This window comes from Drosophila suzukii, chromosome 2L (assembly GCF_043229965.1).
Source record: "Drosophila suzukii chromosome 2L, CBGP_Dsuzu_IsoJpt1.0, whole genome shotgun sequence".
Lineage (NCBI taxonomy): Eukaryota > Metazoa > Arthropoda > Insecta > Diptera > Drosophilidae > Drosophila > Drosophila suzukii.
The window spans coordinates 7,830,028-7,851,193 of record NC_092080.1 but is presented as its reverse complement, the minus strand read 5'-3'; the positions used below and the strand labels follow the sequence as shown (position 1 = coordinate 7,851,193).

The 21,166-nt window shown below is 38.5% G+C and overlaps 1 protein-coding gene across 3 annotated transcripts in view; it reads right to left on the bottom strand.

Moving 5' to 3' along the window:
- Positions 1 to 11,559, bottom strand: part of robo3 (roundabout 3) — a 46,664-nt gene extending 35,105 nt beyond the window's left edge. For 2 of the 3 annotated variants that reach the window (XM_017090071.4, XM_017090070.4), the window contains exon 1: positions 11,021 to 11,559. In XM_017090071.4, the coding sequence (XP_016945560.3) occupies positions 11,021 to 11,138 (118 nt within the window). In that variant the 5' untranslated portion in view covers positions 11,139 to 11,559. The remainder of the gene's footprint in view (positions 1 to 11,020) is intronic. The other variant, XM_036821900.3, reaches the window with a different exon arrangement.
- Positions 11,560 to 21,166: the final 9,607 nt, after the last annotated feature.

The following is a 21,166-nucleotide window of genomic DNA, read 5'->3' as shown; positions in this document are numbered from 1 at the left end:
AAATCTTTGTGACAAACAGACGAAAGCGAGAGGCAGATGAGGAGAATGAAGGACAAACACTCAAAAACACAATAGAAGTGACGCGACAGCCATTTTTCAAAAACAAAACATGCATCACAAAACAATCCGGCACATAAAAAACCGGAGGTATATAGTAGAGAAGGGGAAAAATCTGCAGAAATCGGAATGGGAAGTGTGAGCAGAAGGAGCATTCCGCAAAAAAACCCTCGATGGTGTAGAATGGGGATTTGGGGACCATGAGACGAGAGAACGCATGATTGTCTTAATGGCTTCGACATGTTTGCAAAACGACTGTCAAAAGCAGGCAATGTGGAAATGGCATTGGCATTGGGCTGGTCGAGGAAGATGGGAATGGAAATGGAAATGGAAAGGAGCTGGGAGCTGCAGATGGAGCTGAAACTGAATCTGAATCTGAGGCTGGAAGACCGGCAAAGGCGTCATCGCAGCCACCAGCACACCAGAACATGGCATCAAATCACAGATTCTGGCGTTCACAGTTCCGCTTCAGTCACTCAAAGTCGGGTTTCCCCTTCGATTCTGGGCTGTGTCTTTTCGATTTCTCGCTCGTCTTCGCTTTGCCTGTCTGCAGCTGTTAAAACAATTAGAGATGGCAGTTGAAAGCGCATTAATCGATTAGCCACAAGGCCGATAAATTTACAGGAACAAACATGCAATATCCGGCTCGAGGGACCAAACGTTAAAATTATAGATTCAGTGAAACTTAGATAGGAAATTAAAATTGATGCCAAAATATCAGTCTCTCTTTTGGGAATTATAAAAATATATTCATATTTCTAATAAACAGCCTTCAGCTGTCCCCTCAACGTGACACGATGTCGTCCTTGTTTGCGACACACTTGAGCTTGTCATCTGTCTACTTCTTGGTTGTGTTTTCCTTGACTCCTTTTTTTCGGCATTTCTTGCATCACAAATCTATGTTCTGACAGCAAAGTCACTCAGTCATGCAGCCCCACACTTGATGCGCCCCAAGCCACGAACCATCCAAATGCCGAATGGCTTTCCCATAAAGTTTCCTACCCACCAAAAAAAAAAACGGAGAATATACCAGCCCAAGCGAAACCCAATCGCACACTTAGACATGTTCGGCCTGGAGGGCCTATCTGCACGTTGCAAATTGAATTTTTCACCTGAATGCGTTTGCAGAGGTGGGAGAAATAAAAAAAAAGAGGTGGAGGAGCATGTCTGCATGTGTAATTATCGTTATCGATATCGCTCATACGCCCAGTTGGCTGTCTCGTTGCTGCTGACAAGCTCTGACAAGTTGCGTTAAACTGTCGGCATTGGCGTGGGGCAGGCATTTAACCCTCGTTAAGCAAAATCGAAATTAACGCCGCCACATTGGTCCTCGTCGCCGGCCATGTGAAAAAGGACACTTTTAATGCTCCCCCCGAAACCCCTTTTCCCCTTTTTAGAGCTCTGCCTATGAAGTTATTAAAAGTAAATTAGGGTTGCTAACCAGCAGAAACCGAAACCGAAACCAGTTTTCCTCCTTTCTCATGGGTGGGTGGATATATCTGTCACCCACCCATGCTCCTTTCACCTCCCCCTTTCTCCCACCCCCTTATCCTTTTTGGGTTTTTAGGGTTGCGTGCCTTTGACGCATTTCAGTTAGCTTTTGTTTTGCCTCTGTTATGTCTGCGACTGGTTTTGTGTTTTTCGGCTTTCTCTGGGTCCTTGTTGTGTTTTCTGCTTAACTTAATTGTCAACAAGGGAATTTTTAAAACTATGCTGTAGTTTTGCTTTAGAAGACTGATTGTTTGTTGGGATTTATGCTGCAAACTTTCAATTATTTTCAGATTTGTTAAATTAAGGCATACGACCTGTTGAAATTGATTTTTAATTGGCAGGGTTGCCTAAGTGCTCGTGGGCGATGTGTCAATCATTGTCTGATTGAGAATGCAACTGGGTTACAGTGTATGTCCTTATAAATAATTCAGAAGATAAGGTTGAGTGCCTTGAAGTGGGTTATCTATTCGGTTTTATGGGGGTTCTTGAACTTTTCCGTCCATATTTGATATGTTTGTGGATCAGCATATGTCATATGCTTCTTTGGTAAATTGTACCTCAGGTTAGGACTAACAGTTTTTGTGTCAATAAATTATATAATGTAATTTTAAAATATTTTAAAATCATTGAAACTCCAAAATATATGTAGGTATTCAAAAGTATGCAGTACTTCTACACTGAAAGTATATTTTTGCATACTTTTAGACACCTACAATTACTTTTAAAAGTGATTTCCAAACTCTAGTGTTTTGTGTAGAACCTCTGAATAACCATTTTTTATTTTACCTAAAAACTAAATACTGCAAACTGAAATATAGTATAGGGTATCAAATTTACATGGATTTACAACCAATCAGTGGTGAAAATAAGAAGAACGTATACGATTTTCTTCTGACAAAGCCGCAAAAAGGAGGCGGATGGGCGTGGCACCCACTCACACATACAAACCGAGGGATAAATACACACAGACAGACAGCGGCACACCTTTGAAGTGCAACAGAGGGCCGCGAGCAAAAGTTGAAAAGTGCGCTTGTTAACATTCCTTAATTGCTGTTGTTGTCACTGCCGCGGGGTAACCTTTTACGACGGAGTGAAAGAGAGGGGTTGAGATGGGTGCGAAAGAGACAGGGCCAAAAGGATACCCAACAAGGATGTCGACGGTGACAATGACGAGTGCAATTATACAAAAACTACTTAGGCGCGCATCCTGCCTGCCAGGAAAAGCAGGCGTTAAGGAGAAAATCGGGGGGTTTCAGGGTTCGGGGGCCTTCGAGTGAAAGAGATGCCACCAGGCAGAGGGAAAGAGAAGGGCGATCGGAATAAGCAGCTCCTGGCTCCTGTCGTTGCAACAAAATTGAAAGAAAATTCACTTTCGCGTTTGTAAATTTGTCAACATCCTTGAGAAAAGCAGCAGGGAATGAAGAAGAAAATAGCTCGGGGTGCTGGCGGTGACAAGTGCAGGATGCAGGCCACAATGCAATTTCAGTTAAGTCTCTTATAATAGGAAACTCAAGCACTTTCAAGCTCACAAACAGCAGGAGAAGCGTTAACGGCAGCGGGAAACGGGCGAGGGGAATCGGGTAAAGGAACAGGAACTTGGAATGAGCCATAACACTGTCCGAATTTGTAATACAATAACAAAGATTTTATTTATTATATTTTAAGATTTAAAAATAATCTTATATAATCCCAAATTGTCATTAAAATATTTATTTTAAATAAAATTTCAAAATCTCTTTAAAAGCTTCCTAAAAGTATGCAACAAAATATTTGCATGAGGGAGTCCTATCAATTCATTCGGAAAGTCTACGTACTTATTTTAAAGCATACTTTTAGGCACCCTTTTCAATTGTTTTTAAAAAGCAAGTGATTCAACAATGATCAAAATGAAAATGTAATTTATCAAAATTTATAGAAGGCACCTTTCTCGCAGTGTATTGTCAGTCATTGTGTTGCCTAACTACATTTGTCATTAAGTCAATAAGCGCATTGTGCTTAAATGCACATAAAATAAAGCCTACAATGGAGAGTCGAGCAAAGCCATAAAACGAGGCAGGACCTGAGAACCTAAAAGGAAACTGGGGAGGTGAGATATTCTGGGGGGGGGGGGGGGGGGGGGGTAATAAAGGACCAGGACGTATCTACAAGGAAGGATCCATCTCATGTGCCGGCGACAAAGCCGATTTATGCCCAATTGGATTTGCTGCTAAGAGCCACAATTCATGTTTTTATGACCGGATGCCTATTACCCGAAAAAAAAGCCCAGAAACGAGGCGAAAGTTCTGCCATCTTTTTTAATAAATATAAAATGTCCTGACCGGCCATACAGAAGGTAAGTCAACAAAAGAGGGGAATGGAATGGAATGCTTAGCTTAGGCCATTGATAAGCAGCTTGGACTCGGGTCAGCGGGCATGTCCTTTTCTTTTCATTCCATTTCTTTTCATTTCTTTGCTTATTTTTTCTGTGGGCTCATATCAACAATATCCCTGTCGTCGGCCTTTCATTCGATTTGCTTGTTAAAAAGCTCAAATTTTATGGCCTCCCCCCGCACATTTACTTTGTGTGTTGGGCAACAAGTCAGTTTATCGATTCGCCGAGAAAGGACAATGAAATGGGCTTGGCAACAATCTGCTGTCCTGGCAATTTTCGAGCGTTCATCATCGGCCCCAGCTTTGACATTGATAAATTATGCAGACTTCTTGGATATTTCCGGCGCAACAAATGGTGAAGTCGAAAAGTGTGGCTGCGATTTTCCTTTGGCCAAGTCAAAGGCAATGAGTTGGCAAAAATTATAAGTCATAAAAAGGCGGCAAAAAGGGTTAACAAATGGCATTTAAAATTTAAGTGCCCCAGAGATGAAGCCGCTTAAGGATTAGGTTTGATAAGAGTTTTCAACTCAAAGTTTAATGGAGCTCCGAATTGCCTTTGGGGTATAAAAACGGGGAGAATATTTAAAAAGATGAAAGTGCCAGCTGGGACTGAAAAAGCTGTTGAAATCTAGGTGACAATATTTTTAGAGTGGTATCTTATCGTTTTTTCCAGAAAATATATGAATTTTAGACCACAAGTTTTATCTTGACTTGATATTTAAACTTCTTTAAGCATTTAATTAGTCATCAACTTTTGCGGAAATGGAGTTCTTCAATTAAAAACTTCATTCTTGATTACTACCACTCCGTTTATTTAGCCAATCCAAATGTACTAAAGGGAAAACTTTTTACGCCCCCTTCAATTTGAGTTTGTCAGCTGCACTCTCCGTTCGAGCCACTCAATCTTTTTTCCTTTCTGCCCTTCCATTTGCTGCACTTAAAATTATAACCTACATTTAACATTTTCTGCACTCTGGTAAAAAAAAAGGAAAAAGTAAAAAAGACAACCTTTTACAAAAGCAGCTTACGCTAACGCCCTGCAATTTTCGTTCATGAATTGACAACTTTGACATAATTGACTGCCAGCGCACTAAAGGACCTACAATGCGACCAAGAAAAAAGCCACAAAATGAATAAATAAAATTGCAACAACCCATAAACACCGCCGGTCCTTGAGCAGCTGTATAAAAAAGTATAACAAAAAATAAAAATTCAACTAAAAAGCAACCAGCAATGCAATGACGATAATGAAGCAGTGGGGTAAATTACAATATATATAGAGCTGGGACAGTAAGGCGACGGAGCCTGTCAAGCTGGCCACCGCCGACTATTTTTATAACAATTTGATTATATTATGAACTTAAGCATTTTTCCTCCGCTTTTTGGGGTCGTCATCTTCATTAGCACATTAAAATGTCAATGACACTTGGTCCGCGGGTCCAGAGACCCTTTTTTATTCCGGCTTCGGCTTCCCCGGGTTAAAGGGTAAGTATTTGAAAAATGCGCGAGAAATGCGAACAAGGAGTTGGATGGTGGTACTGGAGCCCAGACATCATCACTGACCGCATGGCATTCTTATTTTTTTCAGTCCCATTTTTTCCGCCGCCTTCGCAGTGCTTTATGATTACTTGACGGCGCCGCAAACTGGCAGATTGGTTGGAAAAGGGTTGGAGAATATCAAAGTTGTCGTAAAAAATATGCTCAACACTTGTTTATGTCATCATATTCGGGCACTCTACTTTTAAAAGGGTACTGTGATGGCTGTCAGGGCTTCAAAAGAATAGAAAGATGACTTACTAAATATAGTGATTGTTTATCTGTTTTAAATTAAAATCTTTATAACACAACTTATAGCACAAATATGGAGGAATACTAACTTATTTTTTACAAATCTATTCAATTTTTTATAAATGTGTCTAAAAGTATGCAACCATATAGTATCAATTGTTTTTATTGCATACTTTTGGGCACCTTTAAAAGTGATTTTAGAACGTTGGGTTATTCTTTTGAAACCCCAATTATTTTAATGATCTTAATAGTCAACTTAAATTAAGACATTATAAACAAATATTTTAAAATGAAAGTGTCATACGTGTCATAGTATCAGTTATTTTTGTTGCATACTTTTGGACACCCTGAAAAGTGATTTTAGAACGGTAGAAATTTCTATTGAAACTCCCAATAATTGGAATTTTATGATCTTAAAAGCTAACATAAATTAAGACATTATAAACAGAATTTTAAATATGTTAGTGAAATAAGTTTTCATACAAGAAACTATCCAAACAAAGTTGTATAATGCTAGTAGTACAGTTAGCTCCACTCTTCATCCTAAGTTCTTTAGTAATTGTTATTTTTAAAGCTTCTCTTGTACTCCACAAAAGTAAACTTTATATTTGCGCTATAGCTTTATAAACTATACAAGTGATAGTATTCCTTTCGTGGCTTTCGCATAATAACCATTTTCCCAACCTGCTTTTCCAAACTTTCTCATTCCCAACGAGAGCATAAAAGTTTCGCCTCATTTTGGAAATACTCCTGCCTTTTGTTGATGTTTTTGTTTCCGTATTTTTGCCAGTGTTAATTTTTCCGCATCCTCCATTTTTAATGGCGAACTGGTGCACTTTAAAGTTTTGATGGCCTCCGAGCGCCTTGGCAGCTGCTTCTGGCCACGTTTACTATGGCAATTCATTAGGCTCAATTGCCCCGCTCCGTGGTGTTGTTATTTTTATTGGCCTTGCCGCATGTTGTTGCACTTCTTGCTACCCGCTGTTCCATTGTTGTTGCCCCACTTTGGATAATAATGAAATGAATTATGTTTTCGCAGGGCAAACACTTGGCAGCTCAGCGGGGGAACAGGATTAGCATGGCTGCGACACAAAAACATCGACATCGAGAAATCGCTTAATTAACTTAATCAAAATATGGGGCGATTATGATTGGGGGCTCGCTTTGAATGGCATGTCCTGCATGTCCTTTTGTGGCCATTGTTTGCTTAGTGCGTTTGGCCCACCAAACAAACAAACAAGTATCTCTGTGTGCTTTTGTGCGCATCTCTTTTATTTGTATTATGACAGCCGTTCAATTGATGCAGAAATTAATTAAAATTTTCCCTCGTGTGTACATGTGTGTGTGTTTGCAATAGGACTATCTGCCTGAATTGTCCTTTGGCCTAAGGCTAAGATAAATTACAATTTGCCAGGGCCAACGTTGTGAATACAACTGGAAACTGGTAATTGCTTTGCATGGAAATTGTGTGTGCAACAGCAGTAGGAATTGGCTAAAATAAATATACGACTTGTTAATGGGCTTAAAACTAAGCCAAGGCTTTGAGCTTTAATTTATGAAACTATTTTCTAATAACTCTATTCTACATCCTGCAATCTTTTATATACATATATTAAATATTTCCTTATTTTCCCTAGTCAATTACCACTGTGTTTGTGATAAACTTCCAAGCAAATATTTTCTCTCTTCCAGCTGGCTGTCAATTTCTAAAATATTTCTATATTTAATAGACTCCAAATTAATTCCATATTACTTTATTACTTGCCGGCCGGGTTCTTTTCCCTTTAGGAATAAATACCTTCGCCCTTTCAATTAACTCGAGTCTGGTCAAATAATACCTATTCTCAGGGCACCGACAACGAAGAGGGGAAAGAGCAAAATTCGTGCAGGTCCTTTGAGTTATTTGGGAGAAAAGTCTTAAAGGCAAACGTTTGGGTTCGTTCTGGCATCTAAAATAATTTAACCCTTTTTCTCTCCCCTTTCTTTTAAAGTAATTTAATGCCTGGGAAATGGGGGAAGTAGGCCCACCACACATTCCGTAGAGATATGTCAAGTTTTCCTGTCTGCCATTGATGCCTTAGGGCAAAGGGCAAAAATAGATTCGGCTGCCATGGAGCTGGGGGAATACTCCATGGCACTTATCAAAGGCAGCAACAATTTAGGTTAAATACTCATTAATATTCCGGTCTGCAAAACTTTTTTCCTACTTCTTCGGCTGCTCCAGTGTTTTTGCCAAATAAATTTATGCCCTTTGCTTTTGGTGGCCGCCAGGCAGGAGGGCCAAAAATATAAGACAACCGAAAGCTGAGTCCTTTCTTGAATCCCAGCCAAATAAATAAGCACACGCACATGCCAAGGAGCACAGAGGCAAAAAAAACATGCAGAAGAAATTAATTTTGCGTAGCCTACTTTCTTTGGGGGGGCCGTCCAAAAATGAGCGAAAAACCAAAACAAGCGCCCAAACAATTTTCCCAGGAAAATGATAATTGCCTGGTAACGTAGTCTACAAAATGAATAATTTATAAATTAAGCAAAGTTGTATAAAAGTTGAGAAACGAAAAGTATGGCAAACAACTGGGTGCCATTATGCGAAAATGGCTAACAAATTGGGCTAAAGGAGGTTCCAAATATGGCAAAATAGGCGTGAAAAGAATATTAAATGCAATTTACTGGTTAAATCTTGAAACTACAGGTATAATAACAATTGTTCAAGAAATAACAGATAACAAAAAACTAATTATATGTTGATCATATGTATTTTAAGTATATATCTAAGGTATCTACAAAATAGGTGTGAAAAGAATATTAAATGCAATTTAATGATTAAAATGTGAGACCATAGGTATAATAAAAATTGTAAAAAAAATAATAAATCACAAAAAAAAATAGTTTAAGGTTTTTCATATGTATTTTAAGTATATATTTAAGGTATCAGCATTAATAAAATCCCTTTGATAGCATTGCCAATAATATGTGTTAATTTTTTGTTCAAAAAAGGCTTGCAAACAAATCGAAAACCATTATTTTATTCTTTGCAATCTGGAAAGCGTGAGGATAACAGAGGTACGATATAATTTACCCAAAGAAAAATCTTTTGCCAAAAGTATTTAATTTTCTTTTATTGGATACACCGCGCACACACGCCGAAAGGCAGCCAACCCACTAAAATGCCAATATATTTTTTGCTTCAAATTTATTGCATACTTTTCGGCGAAGAGGAGCGAGAGCGGGAAGAGGATCCGCAGGAGCAGGACGGAGATACGCGCGTGTTGTCGGGATTTATTTATTCACTCCGCCATATCCTTCATCCTGCATTGGCGGATTTTGTGCGCTGATAAAAATTTTGACATGCCAAACGAGGGGAGTACGAATTCCCGGGAAAGGAATTTCGCGGCGGTGAGTGTGGGGGGGGGGGGGGGGGGATAATGGGTAGCCCGGAGAGGATGTAACAACAAAATGACAGGATATTATTCAATTGAATTCGTTTACATGCATGAACTACATAATAAAAATGCCCTTAACCAAAAAAGGAGAGCCGAGCGTAAAGAACGCAAATTGAACAGCAGCAAAATGGAAATGTACACACATATTCGTACACATTCGTGTATGCCAACCCACCTACGGAAAATATGAAATATCTTTTGTATCATTTGTGGCCAGGTCCAAAATGTTTTTTGTGGGCCAACATTTACATATTCATTCGGTACTTTTTCGGGGGGCGGGGCAGTGTGGGAAGACCCCTTATTAAATGCGCATATTTTATGCAACAAAAGCAGGCCGCTTGAGTCATGGGCCCTGAGTACTCACTTGTATTCAGACCCACGACTCGAATTCATACTCATTTCGCTTAGTTAGCCAGCCTGAGGGGATTCCCCGATTTCCCCGGCTTGTTTCTCGTTTCTTGCCAAAACATTTTCCACTAATTTGTTTGGCTGAAAGCAGCGGAAATTGTTTTGCGTCTGGCATAAAAGTTTTCCACATACGAATTCCCCATTTGATGGCTACAACTTAATGGTGAGATAATCAAGAGTTATGAATTATAGTTGGCAAAAGTTTTTGGGGGAGGAAGTAATCAATGCATTACGGCATAAGTATGTTTTGGGGGCGGATGAAATGATTCGGGAAATGCCTCAAAGTTATCTAGGAGTTTGGGCCAATAAATGCAAATCAGGAAATATGCTAATCTGGCAAGTAAAGTTTAGTTACGATTAGGTGGGATGAGCAGGGAAATTAATTCGGAAAATTCAATGAAGATGTTTTATGGTATAGCTTAATTATTTTACACTGTTAGTACTTCTACTATAAATGTTATATTCTTTAAAATATATTTGTATCAATTTTATGAATATTTCTTCCTTAAGCCGAGAACATTTATTCAGAATACTCAATACTCAAAGTTAAGCCGCACTTACTCTTAGTAACTCAAATATTAGTATTCCTTCCTTTAAACCATAGATTTGTTTAACTAATATTAATATCAAATCGTTTACCTAATAAGAAAGTACCTTTAACATTACTCTTAGTAACTCAAATATTAGTATTCCTTCCTTTAAACCATAGATTTGTTTAATTAATATTAATATTAAATCGTTTACCTAATAAGAAAGTACCTTTAACATTAAGTTCAAATTTAAAAATATTTGTACTTTACTAGTTTAATTCCTGGCTATTTATCGTGCTGGTTCAACCATAAACCACCCGTAAATATTTGTATTTAATGGGGAATAATCCTCAACACGTATATCTTCACTCACAAGATTTAAGGCACAGCCATAAATCTACAAATCCCAAGTATTTATCTATCTAGGACAGGACTGGCTCTAGAATGCAGATTCCCAGACAGCCGTGCGTATCAATAAACCGGCATTCATATGCATTCAGGCCTGACATCCCAGGGATGCCTTCTCATTGAGCCTTATACCCATTCAACACCTGTCGGCAATCATCATAAATATGCCGGGCTTCCAAAACATCTCGGCCAAGTGAGTTGGATGAGTTAAATGCAACTCATTACGGGATCGCACATCCATACAAATGTCATACATTCACAAGCTTGCACTTGCTCTCTGTTGAGCAATTTTCTATGGAATATTTGCAATTGCAGGCCGTCTGAATTGCACTTGAATTGCACCCCGTCTCCAGCCCTTTTTCGTACACCCACTCAGAATCAGAGGTTGTGGCAGCTGCACAAACAGAGAATGCCAGGCAAACACCCAGAAAAGCAGGAAATCCATGACCAGGATGTGTTTTTTTTTCTTCACTCAGTTTGAGTTGTATTTTTTATTTTTACATTTCTCTTTTTTCTCGAGCTTACCTTGTGCATGGGTCCACTTGAGCAGGAAAACGATGAATACGAAACGTAAATCCATTTTACAATTTTTTACAGTATTTCGCCTTAAGATAAACTGGCTAAAAAAGCGTAGCAAGAGCATTTATTTGCCCAGCCCCAGACACACACACACAAACACACCGGTACACACACGGGGGATACGACTCCCACAGGGATATATAGATATATATATCTATATATATTCGTGTTGCTTGATTTTTTACTCGACTTCTATTCGCACACAATTCGTTACATTTTTCCCCTTGGAGTTTACAATGTATTTTGCGGCCTGAATGCTTCCGCTTCCTTTTGACCAGGCCAAATTTGGCCAAAGTCTGGCCGTCGCATTGCGTTCCTGATATCAATTAGCTGATTTCCGAGGAATATCGCACTTCGTTTGTTTATGTTTGCTGCCAATCGCCAGTTGCCCACGAAGTTGGCCCAACCAACAACGCCACAAAAAGCTCGACACGCGCTCACTTTCAGTTCGATAACCGTTGGCGGCAGTAACCAAAACTCAACTGAACTGCGTTCAGTGTTAAGCGTGATATGGGGGTCCTTAAAACCAGCCACCGAGAACAGTCCACAGCAATGTTCGCTTGGGTGGTGAATTCCAAACTTCGGTGCGGTTCGGGCTTTTCGTAGTTCGCCTGGGGAAATCCTAGGCAGATTTTCGGAGTAAATTCCTGCAGGAAAATCAGCTGTTTCAGCGGGGGAAAAATCGGGGAAAAGAGAGGCATTTGAATAATGCAAGGGAAATTGGCCGGGTCTACTGATAAGAAATTGGTTTTATGATGGTCTTAAAAATCGTATTATTCTACAGTTATCATACTGCTCATTTAAAATAAGTATCTAAAATTATAAATTCTAGCATTCACTGTAAAATGACAAGCTTGTAAGTAAAATATTTATTTTATTATTAACATATAACATACAAAGAATATATCCCATTAAATTTCAAGTCTGGTTTTATATTTTATAATTATTTTATAAATACTCCCAAATATTTATAAATGACTTTTTACATTGTAAGCTCATTTTTAACTGCTCCCAGCCAAGTTTGTTTATTATCGCAGTACCGAGCATAAACATTTGTTGCTAAATCCTGCCGGCAAAAGTGTTGAGTCTGCGCATTAGACAAATAAACAACATTTTCGGAGTTACATCCAGAATTCCTTTGCTCTCTATCTGCTTACAAAAATGCTGAGAGAATGTGAGATATATTTACAGGGAGAAATTGAGAAGCCGGAAAAGTAGCGAGTAAAATGGTAATTTTAAAAATGACCGTTAAATGTCGATGCAGTTTTGTAAGTTACTAAAAGTAATATTTATAATAATAATAATACTAATATTAATATAATATATAAATTAATAATATTAGAATTTTAGTTAGGATTTTAACGTCTTAAAATTACATTTAAATAAATAAATAGAGTTAATAATAAAATATAATATAATCCCGCAATATAAATTATATTAAACGTCCATAAGTGTAATGGCTGCAACATTAAAAGCAAATATTTTATTGTACTCTACTTCCACCCATTTTTAAAAAGTATTCCTTTCGTACATTTCAATAAATTAAAGTAATTAATATTTTATTATACTACCTCTTAATTTGTAAGCTTTTAAAGAAACCTTAGGAGCTCTTTACGTATTTATTACCCCCATGACTTCATTTGCATGACTTGTGCCCAGGGCTTTGTATTCCCCGAAGGCATTAGGCATTTAAACTTCCTGCTAACCCGCATTTGGGGCCAATCTGCTGAATCGAACCAAACATCAGTGGCATAGTTAATTAGGAACTTAGGAGCCGACCTCACATCGTCGTTCACCTGCTGATTCCTGCCGTTCGCATGCACCGCAATCAAAATTAGCTCAGTGGCTTGCGGTGGTGCACTTTGGTCCCCGGGAAAGCCCCCATTCATCCCTACATTCTAGATCGCATAAACAACAATTAAAACACTACAAATTGCACATACAAACATCCATCAAAGGGATGTGACCCTTATTCCGGTTTCTATCTTTTCAGACCCGATAAGTATCCTCTTTTTTGCCGTACCCTGCTGTTTTCTTCCGTTCTTCAATTATTTCCGATTATTACCAGGAGAAATGCAGGAGGATGAGTGACTGAGGTTGAGGTGGATGCTTCAAAATCCATGTTAATTGCTATTTTTGCTCCCATTGGCTTTAAAAATCCTTGCAAGAAAACTAACAACCTGGGGGTCAGATTGTCCTGATTTGCCATTCATTCTACAGCCAGGACAATAACAACTCTGAGGGAATATCCCTGTTGTTCCCCTAATATACTTTCCTTTTGCTTTTACTCGTGGGAAAAGGGAAACCGGGGAGGCGAAAGGCAGACTGAAAGAGAGATTGGGGGGCAAAGATATGGGTGGAAAGAGAAATTACAGTGACGACCCAGTAAAGTAAGTTCCGAAGATAAACTGCAATCGAAGGACGTTGACTGAATGATAAATTACACTTGACAATGGGCACCCCCACTGAAGTGACGTGTGTGTGTGCGAGTGTTTGTCCAAGTCCTGTCCAGGATTCCATTTTTTCTCTTTTTCCACAGCTGCCCTTCTTTTTGCTCGTTTGTCATAAGTTTACTTTTAATATAAAAGTTTCCTCGCTTTGGTAATGTTGAAAAGTGATCATCATGATAATTACATGGCCATAACGATGGGGCTGATGCACAGTGGGGCAAAAACAAGAAGATAGAACCCAAATTATAACTCAATTAATATCTGTATCGTATTAATTAGATAATTTATTTTCATTAAAATAAATATGTTTATTAAATGTAAGTATTTTTTATTAGTACTTAAAATATAAATAAATATATACAATTATCCTTGAAATTTAAAAAGAAAATTCATTTTAAATTCTTTATTGATTATATGATTATCTAAAGTTACTATTATATTAGTAATAAAAAATTATTTATTTTTAAATAAATAAAAATCTATTTAAATTCACCTTTTATTAAAAATAGAAGGACAATCATAAATAATTATTTCTTTTTAAATAAATAAAAATCCATCTAAATTCACCTGTTATTAAAAATAGAAGGACAATTATCATTGTTAAACATTCATTAAATATTCATTAGAAAAACTTTCGTTATATGTGATTTATTACAGCACTTAAGCTCGCTTTTCTTGACTGTAAAATGCATTTATAAATAGGTTTACAGGTTGTCAACCCATATTTCAAAAAAAGTTTAGTTCCTTAGCCACTGTGGTTTTCGACGTCAAGCTGGGTCCGTCCGTCAGGGGGCGCCACCGCCGCCGTCCCCGAAGATTTATGTGCTCATGTGGTCAGAGATACGAAGAAACCCCCGCCAGGATTTCAGCCAGCTTCCCGTTTTCTGTTTCTTGAGTGCCAAGGACCTCGAGTGTGTTTGTCAGCCGGGGTGGATGGGGTATTGGTCCAGTGGGTGGGTGGGTGTTGCCAAGTGGGCGGGGTAATTATGATGGTTGTGGGTGGCAGCTGCTGTTGCTCGACAGCAGAAGAAGAAGAAGCAGCAGGAGCGGTAGCCCAGTTTCACTCATTAAGGATATCCGTGCAGGAAAACAATGCCAAAGCCAGCAGACCTCCACCACCCGCACACAAAAGCCGTTACAGTGTAGCCACAAAAGGGAGAATTCACCCAGCGTTTTCCCGGCATTTCCCCGCGTTTTCCCCCGATTTTCCTCGCTTTTCTCCCCCGACCACCCACTTCACGTAATGCATTTAGTGGCTGCGGTTTTTGAGCTCTCACAGCTCGCATTGTTTGCTCTTTGGCCTCGCCTCTCGCCCCCAGACAAAACAATACAAATTTATTTTGCCGCCACGCCCACAACACCGAGAAAAAGGGGCGTGAGAATGGGGGGGGGGGGGGGGGGAAGCGGAAGAGATTCTTTTCAACCAAGGCAAAGCGACGGCCCAGAACTTGAGCACTGCACGGAAGTTCCGGTTGAGCCGGGGGTACTTCCCCTTTTATACTCACTCTCTCAAAAAACTTTTCAGCCAGGAGGAATTATATCAGAAAGTTGAGCCCGTTGACAGGGGCGGCGTAGGCAAACGGATGCTGCAAAGGGGGGTTCGGGAGTTCGGGGGCGTGGCAATGCCCAAAGAATGCATAGTACACCCAAAAGTGTTAATTCATTTGCCTTGGCATAATTTTATTCATTCGGGTTTTGTTGTTGAATTAAAAGTTTGGCCAGCAACTGGCATAACAAATTATAAGAAAATTGTATGAGGTAAGTGCTGGATTCCAGGGGGAATTATTTATGTTAGCCCAGAAAACAGATGGGTAAATATATTTTGGAACTATGGTTAGTTTGTTATTAGTTACAAATTTCGTATTGCAATTAAAAACTACCAAAATATTAACTGCACCATAGAACGATGAATTTACATATATGAGAATTTTTTATATATTTGAATAATAAAATCATTGCATAAATATATTTATCTGAAGTTCGTTTATATACTAAGACAAAAAATACCATTATTTAAAGGTTCCCTTAAAGAAGATGTTTAGTTGAAGACATTTAGTACCCTTTTTTACACTTGAAATCTTTAAAAAATAATATTAGGTATTACTTAAAGATTCAAAAAAGATATCAGAAAGTAATACACTTCGATATTTAAAAAATATTGATTGATATTGATATTTCAAAAATGTATTTAGATTTTTTTTTGGATATCGAAATACTGTTTTGATTTTCCTGACACCATTTAACAGCGCTTTAATCAAATCAAAAGTAAATCCGAATGTCCAATACCTCAGACAAATGATCAATGGGCAAATCACTTAGCATAACTCAGAGAGGGAAATGCAAAATGTTTTTCCACTCTCTGGCTGCCAGGATGTGGAAGCGGAGCTTTTCCAACTTTGAGTGTGATTGATTGCGAGGGAAACGTAATTGAAATGCCGCCGAGTTCAACGGAAGTCGACGGGGGGAAACTGAATAGACAGTGACAAAAAGAGAAAGTTTTCACTTTACTTTTCCCCAGAGCCAAAACGCAAGTTCTGCCATCCGACTAGACGGATATCTTTGGCGTAAAATCATAAATAAAAGGTGGAGAATCCGAGCGAATGCAAATGCGAAATCAATCCTAGACATGGCATTAAAAATGCAACAATGAAAGCGAAATCCACACTGAGACAAATCATAAAAAAAGGGAAAGAAAAGGAAGATAGAAAAATTGCCAGACATAAAATATATCAAGATGGGAACATCTGGGGGTTGATGATGCTGCTGCTGCCACTTAGCTGCAACAAATCGCCAAATAAGTGGAAAATATTGCAGGCCACAAAATTGCTACGTCTTATCTCAAACTCCGCACACTTTACCGGGCAATAAGTGGCTCAAAGACAGAGAAACCAATTCCGATGACCTCTTTAAATATTAATACGCGTGCCGTGATTGCACTGGGAATTGTGATTGACTTTTTAGACCCGGCCAACCCCCGTGCAAGACGCATCCTTGACATTTGAGCTACCCCAGCTAAATGCACAACCCCCGAATCCAAGGAGTTCCCCGGAAAACAGAAAGGAAGACTCCACTCGAGTGATACCGAAGGTCCCCGGAGACCCAGCCTAAGAAATAAACTTTGCACTTGACAATGTCTGGAGAACGGAGGGCAAACACAGTTCGCCAAAAAGGTGGCAAAGTTTTTTCTCTTTTATTCCAATTGAGGGGATTTAAAAACCAGGGGATTCCACCCAGTTTATCCAATTAAGAACTTGGCTCATTGCACATGCATTATCCATCTGAACCACCATTTCCCATTTGTTTTCGCTCGGTTTTGTCAATTAGCGCATTGAATTGTGCCACGAAAAAACACGAGTTCGATCAATTAAATGCAAATTTATTGAAATCAATGCCAAATTAGTTTCCAATAAATGCTCTATAAATATATAAAAATAGTAGGTAATTTAGTTAAATGAGCAGATAATTAGTACACGTTTTACAATGGATTAACCAACTATATTTAAACATTAAATTAAAGAAATGTAAATTTTTGAAAAATATTTAAATCTGCCAGTAAACTGCAGGTTAAGGTTAAGCTCTGGAATGTTAAGTTTTTATGATCATGATCATAATAATTAGTACACGTTTTACAATGGATTAACCAACTATACAATACTTACTACTATACTTAAACATTAAAGTAAGCAAATATAAATTTTCTAAAAATAATAATAATATAGTTCCTCTCTTAAATCACTTAAATCTTCCAGTAAACTGCAGCCCACACTCAATATCTTAAGGTTAAGCTCTGGAATGTTTAGTTTTTATGATCCGCCCATGGGCATGAGCACAGACATTCGCCTAAATGTAGGATCTATGGGATTTATTAAGCCTCTTTGCCTGTTTTATATCTGCAGGAATGTTTTTGCATATTCCATTAGTCCGAGGGTTGCCCGACTGAAGCAACAAACATCAACTGGCCCCGCCCCTTCGGCGAGACCATAAGAGGTCCTTGAGCCTTCTGGGGGGAAATACCCATAGACATGGACCGTAGCCAGTTTTATGCCCACTTAATAGTTTTGTTTTTGTGTCTAGAAGTATGGGGGCGGGGGGCAGGCAAATGACTAACCAGAAATGTGAAGATGCCCTCGGTTGAGGGTATTCGTTACGTATACGTTCCCTGCCAAGTGTCTGGTAATTTATGGGACCGAGCGTCAAATGGCAGACGCGGCGGCTACTTGACAAACCCCAACTCACTGGCCGAGTGGAAGCGAGACAAATACCTCTTGATATACTATAAATGTGTGTCTGCGACGGTATGTGTTTAGGTTTAAATTATATTAAACTGCCAGCGTGGCATGTGTCCCATTTCAAATGGGGACGGTCCCAGAATCGAGAGTGAGAATGGCAGGACAGTCCAGAAATTGTTTTCATAATGTTACCTCGGGCACTGAGAACAAATTTCGATGGGAATTAAATCTTAAACGATATTTTACTTATTTAGAATGGGTGTGTTTAAGAGTATTAATCCTAGAGAGCACAAACAATATTATAATACCTAGAAACTAAAACGCCTTTTTTAAGGAAATAGCACTTGCATCTTTTCCCAGTTTTTATTTGATTTTAATCAGTTTTTTCAAATGACTTTTAAAAGAGTATTAGTCTTATGAAACACAAAAAATTCCCAAAATCTTTAAACTGAAATGCCTTAAGATTTTTAAAGAAAATACCTCAATCCTTATCCATTTTCTTATTTTATTAATTCCATAATAAACAGAAATTCTATTTTATTAATTTGTTAAGAATCATTTTATTAATGTTTAATTCAAAAGGACTATTTGTATATCTATTTATGTATCACATGTTTTCTTACTTATTTGAAAGTGTATAAATTTCTATAAAAAGGACAGACCAGAACAGACATTTATCATTGCTTCCACTCGCTTCTGGACACTTTGCCTAATCCTGACCAGAATTTCCATTTAGTGCACTGCAAATGTCAAAAGTTGATACCAAAAGTTTTCAACACTTTATCCCCCTAGCCAAAAGAAAACGTGAAAGATCTACCCGGCGGGGGTCGTCTAATTTAAATTGGTTTGTTTTTGTCTGCTGGCATTGCGCTTTTTTCCCACTCCCCCTTTTCTATATATAGGATAACTCCTGGTCCTGACTGGTCCTCGACAATTACGACTGTCGCCCCTTTACTTACCTTCCATTGCGTTTTTTCCATTGGGTTTGGGTCCGCCACCTCACTTGCGAAACTTTTTAACGCTCTGGGGATTTTTGGGGAGCCAAAAAGGGAGCAGGAGTGGCGTTTGCCAGCGGTAAATGGCAGCGTTTACTACCGCTCCGTATATGCCGTCGCACATTTCATTTTTGCTACGTCGAGTGAAATTAAAATGCTTGTTTTCACTTTATGCAAATTCTTTCTTAAAAACGACCAGAAAAAAGAATGAAATCAAATGAGAAGCAAGGGCAACGTCAAGGTCAATCGACCAGGGGATATCCTTTAAAATGGAACGGCCTTTAAATGGGCAGACCAATAGTAACTATTCTTTTATGAAATCTGTATAACATATGGTTTTAAAATTAGCAGTTGATTTGAATATACTTTTTTCTTATTTGGTCAAACTAGGTTAATTTATCATGATAATTTTTCAGGATTTTTTTAGAAAGATTAACAATATTTTTTAAAAATTATAGATATGATAGATACCAGAGGTTCTTTGTTGATAAAGAAGTTTCTAGAAGTAAGCTTTATATTTTATACTTTTTAGCAAGCTGATCTGATGATATAAATCTACATTAACAAAGTATACTCCCCTTTAATGGGATGTATTATTTTTTTTGTGTTCGATTTTACCCATTAGCGTTACGCATTTACAGGGTATGGTAAAAAACCCCGCAAAGACTTGCTGAGTGCCCGAATATGCATTAAAAAAAGAGGAGAGCAAAAATAAAAAAGAACGTGGAGCAAATAAAAATGGCGCGTATTTACGTTTGGGAATATGTAAATAAGCGTCCGTTGTATTTATTTTCTTTAGCTTGACGTGGCATCCGGACAAAAGAGGGTGTTTGGTGGGGAAGGTGTTCGGTTTGGTTTGGTTTGCTCAGCTTTCGTTCGGTTAAGGGGGAAGTTTTTGGTACTCGTGGGGCTTACAAGCTATTAAAATGTCGCTGCAAGTACTTAACTGCTTGATGTTGTCAATTTAAATTAAAACCACTGCCGCAAAAGTTACGGAACCAGATGGAGGCCAGACCTATAGACAGTGCCCCCATACCCATCACCGAAACCCATGGCATAAAGAGTTTGGGGCACAAATGGATATTGCACAAGACGGGCATGCGTGGCTTAACAATAAAGGCCGCTGGAAGGGGCATCAAAACTTTTCTTTATGACTGCACTCTCTCCGGGCCTCGAATCCTCAAATCCACTGTCTATATGCTAATGGTGGCCGGATGGGCAAACTGGGAAATTAAAAAGTTGCCGGCTAAGGATCTGAAAATGTCTTGTCATTAAGGAAAGTGGCTTATTGCATACATTCCAGAGAAAAATGGAGTTGGGCGGCGAGAATTTCCAACACTTGACGTAATTGTTTCCAAAAAGTTTCAAGACTCCTACATTGTATAATTGAAAGGTTTTCCTGTGGGTGACAATACATTTTAAGGAAATTGCCAGTAATAAAGTAAGTACTTTTTATTGTTCATAATTTATGACTCTGTTTATCAAGTGGCCTTTATTGTTCATCTGGAAATATTAGCTCATATATTTGGGAACAAAGAATTGTCTCAAGAACATAAATATTGATTAGCTTTCGAAATCAATATATATAGATACTTTTCCTTGGTTCACCTTTCCTTTAATAGAAACATGTACCATTCCAATTAACTAATCTAACCAATGGCTGGCTTATTTTAACCTATAAAAATCGTAGGATATACCCATATAAAATTATATATTTATGGCAAAAACAAAAAAATATAAAAGTATTCCAGGCTGATCTCGAAGAGCTCATCCTACCTTATATATATGGAAAAGAGGCTGTCAACAACTGTGTCTCTCCCTGTCTCTGTCCCTCCTTGTTGCTATCTCTTTCGGTGGCGTAATAAGCGATTCGGCTCAAGGCATTTTAGTGCACACACAACGCTCACATACACGTAATCGCATAAAAGCAGAGCCAGGACGTGCTCTGATTTTGTAAATAATTGCAATGACGATGCCCCCTTCCAAAGGATTTCGTTCGTATTCCGCAAAAACAACCTCGAGGCGCCAAGACAAGCCCACGACCGAGCACATGATAATATTAATAATAGTGGTAATAATCATACGCACTGTATGACGAGTACACATCTGCACATATAAGGCGGAACAAAAGAAAATCCCGCCATCCTCTGACGCCAGCTCCTGTTTAATATGATTAATGCCCCAGCCGAACAGACTTGGCAAAATATTTACACGTATTCGCGCAGCTACGGGGCTTCCAAAGGGAGGGCAAAGTTGGACCCCTTTTCAGCATTGAGCTTAGCGGGTCTTAGCCTCCTGACAGTCTTCAAAGTAGTTCTGAAATGCAATTTCAACAGGATTTTAGGGAAAGATTGTTGAAAAAGTGGTGTTCATTAAGTAATTTGAAAAGGCTCGAAGACAACGGAGGTAATATTTATT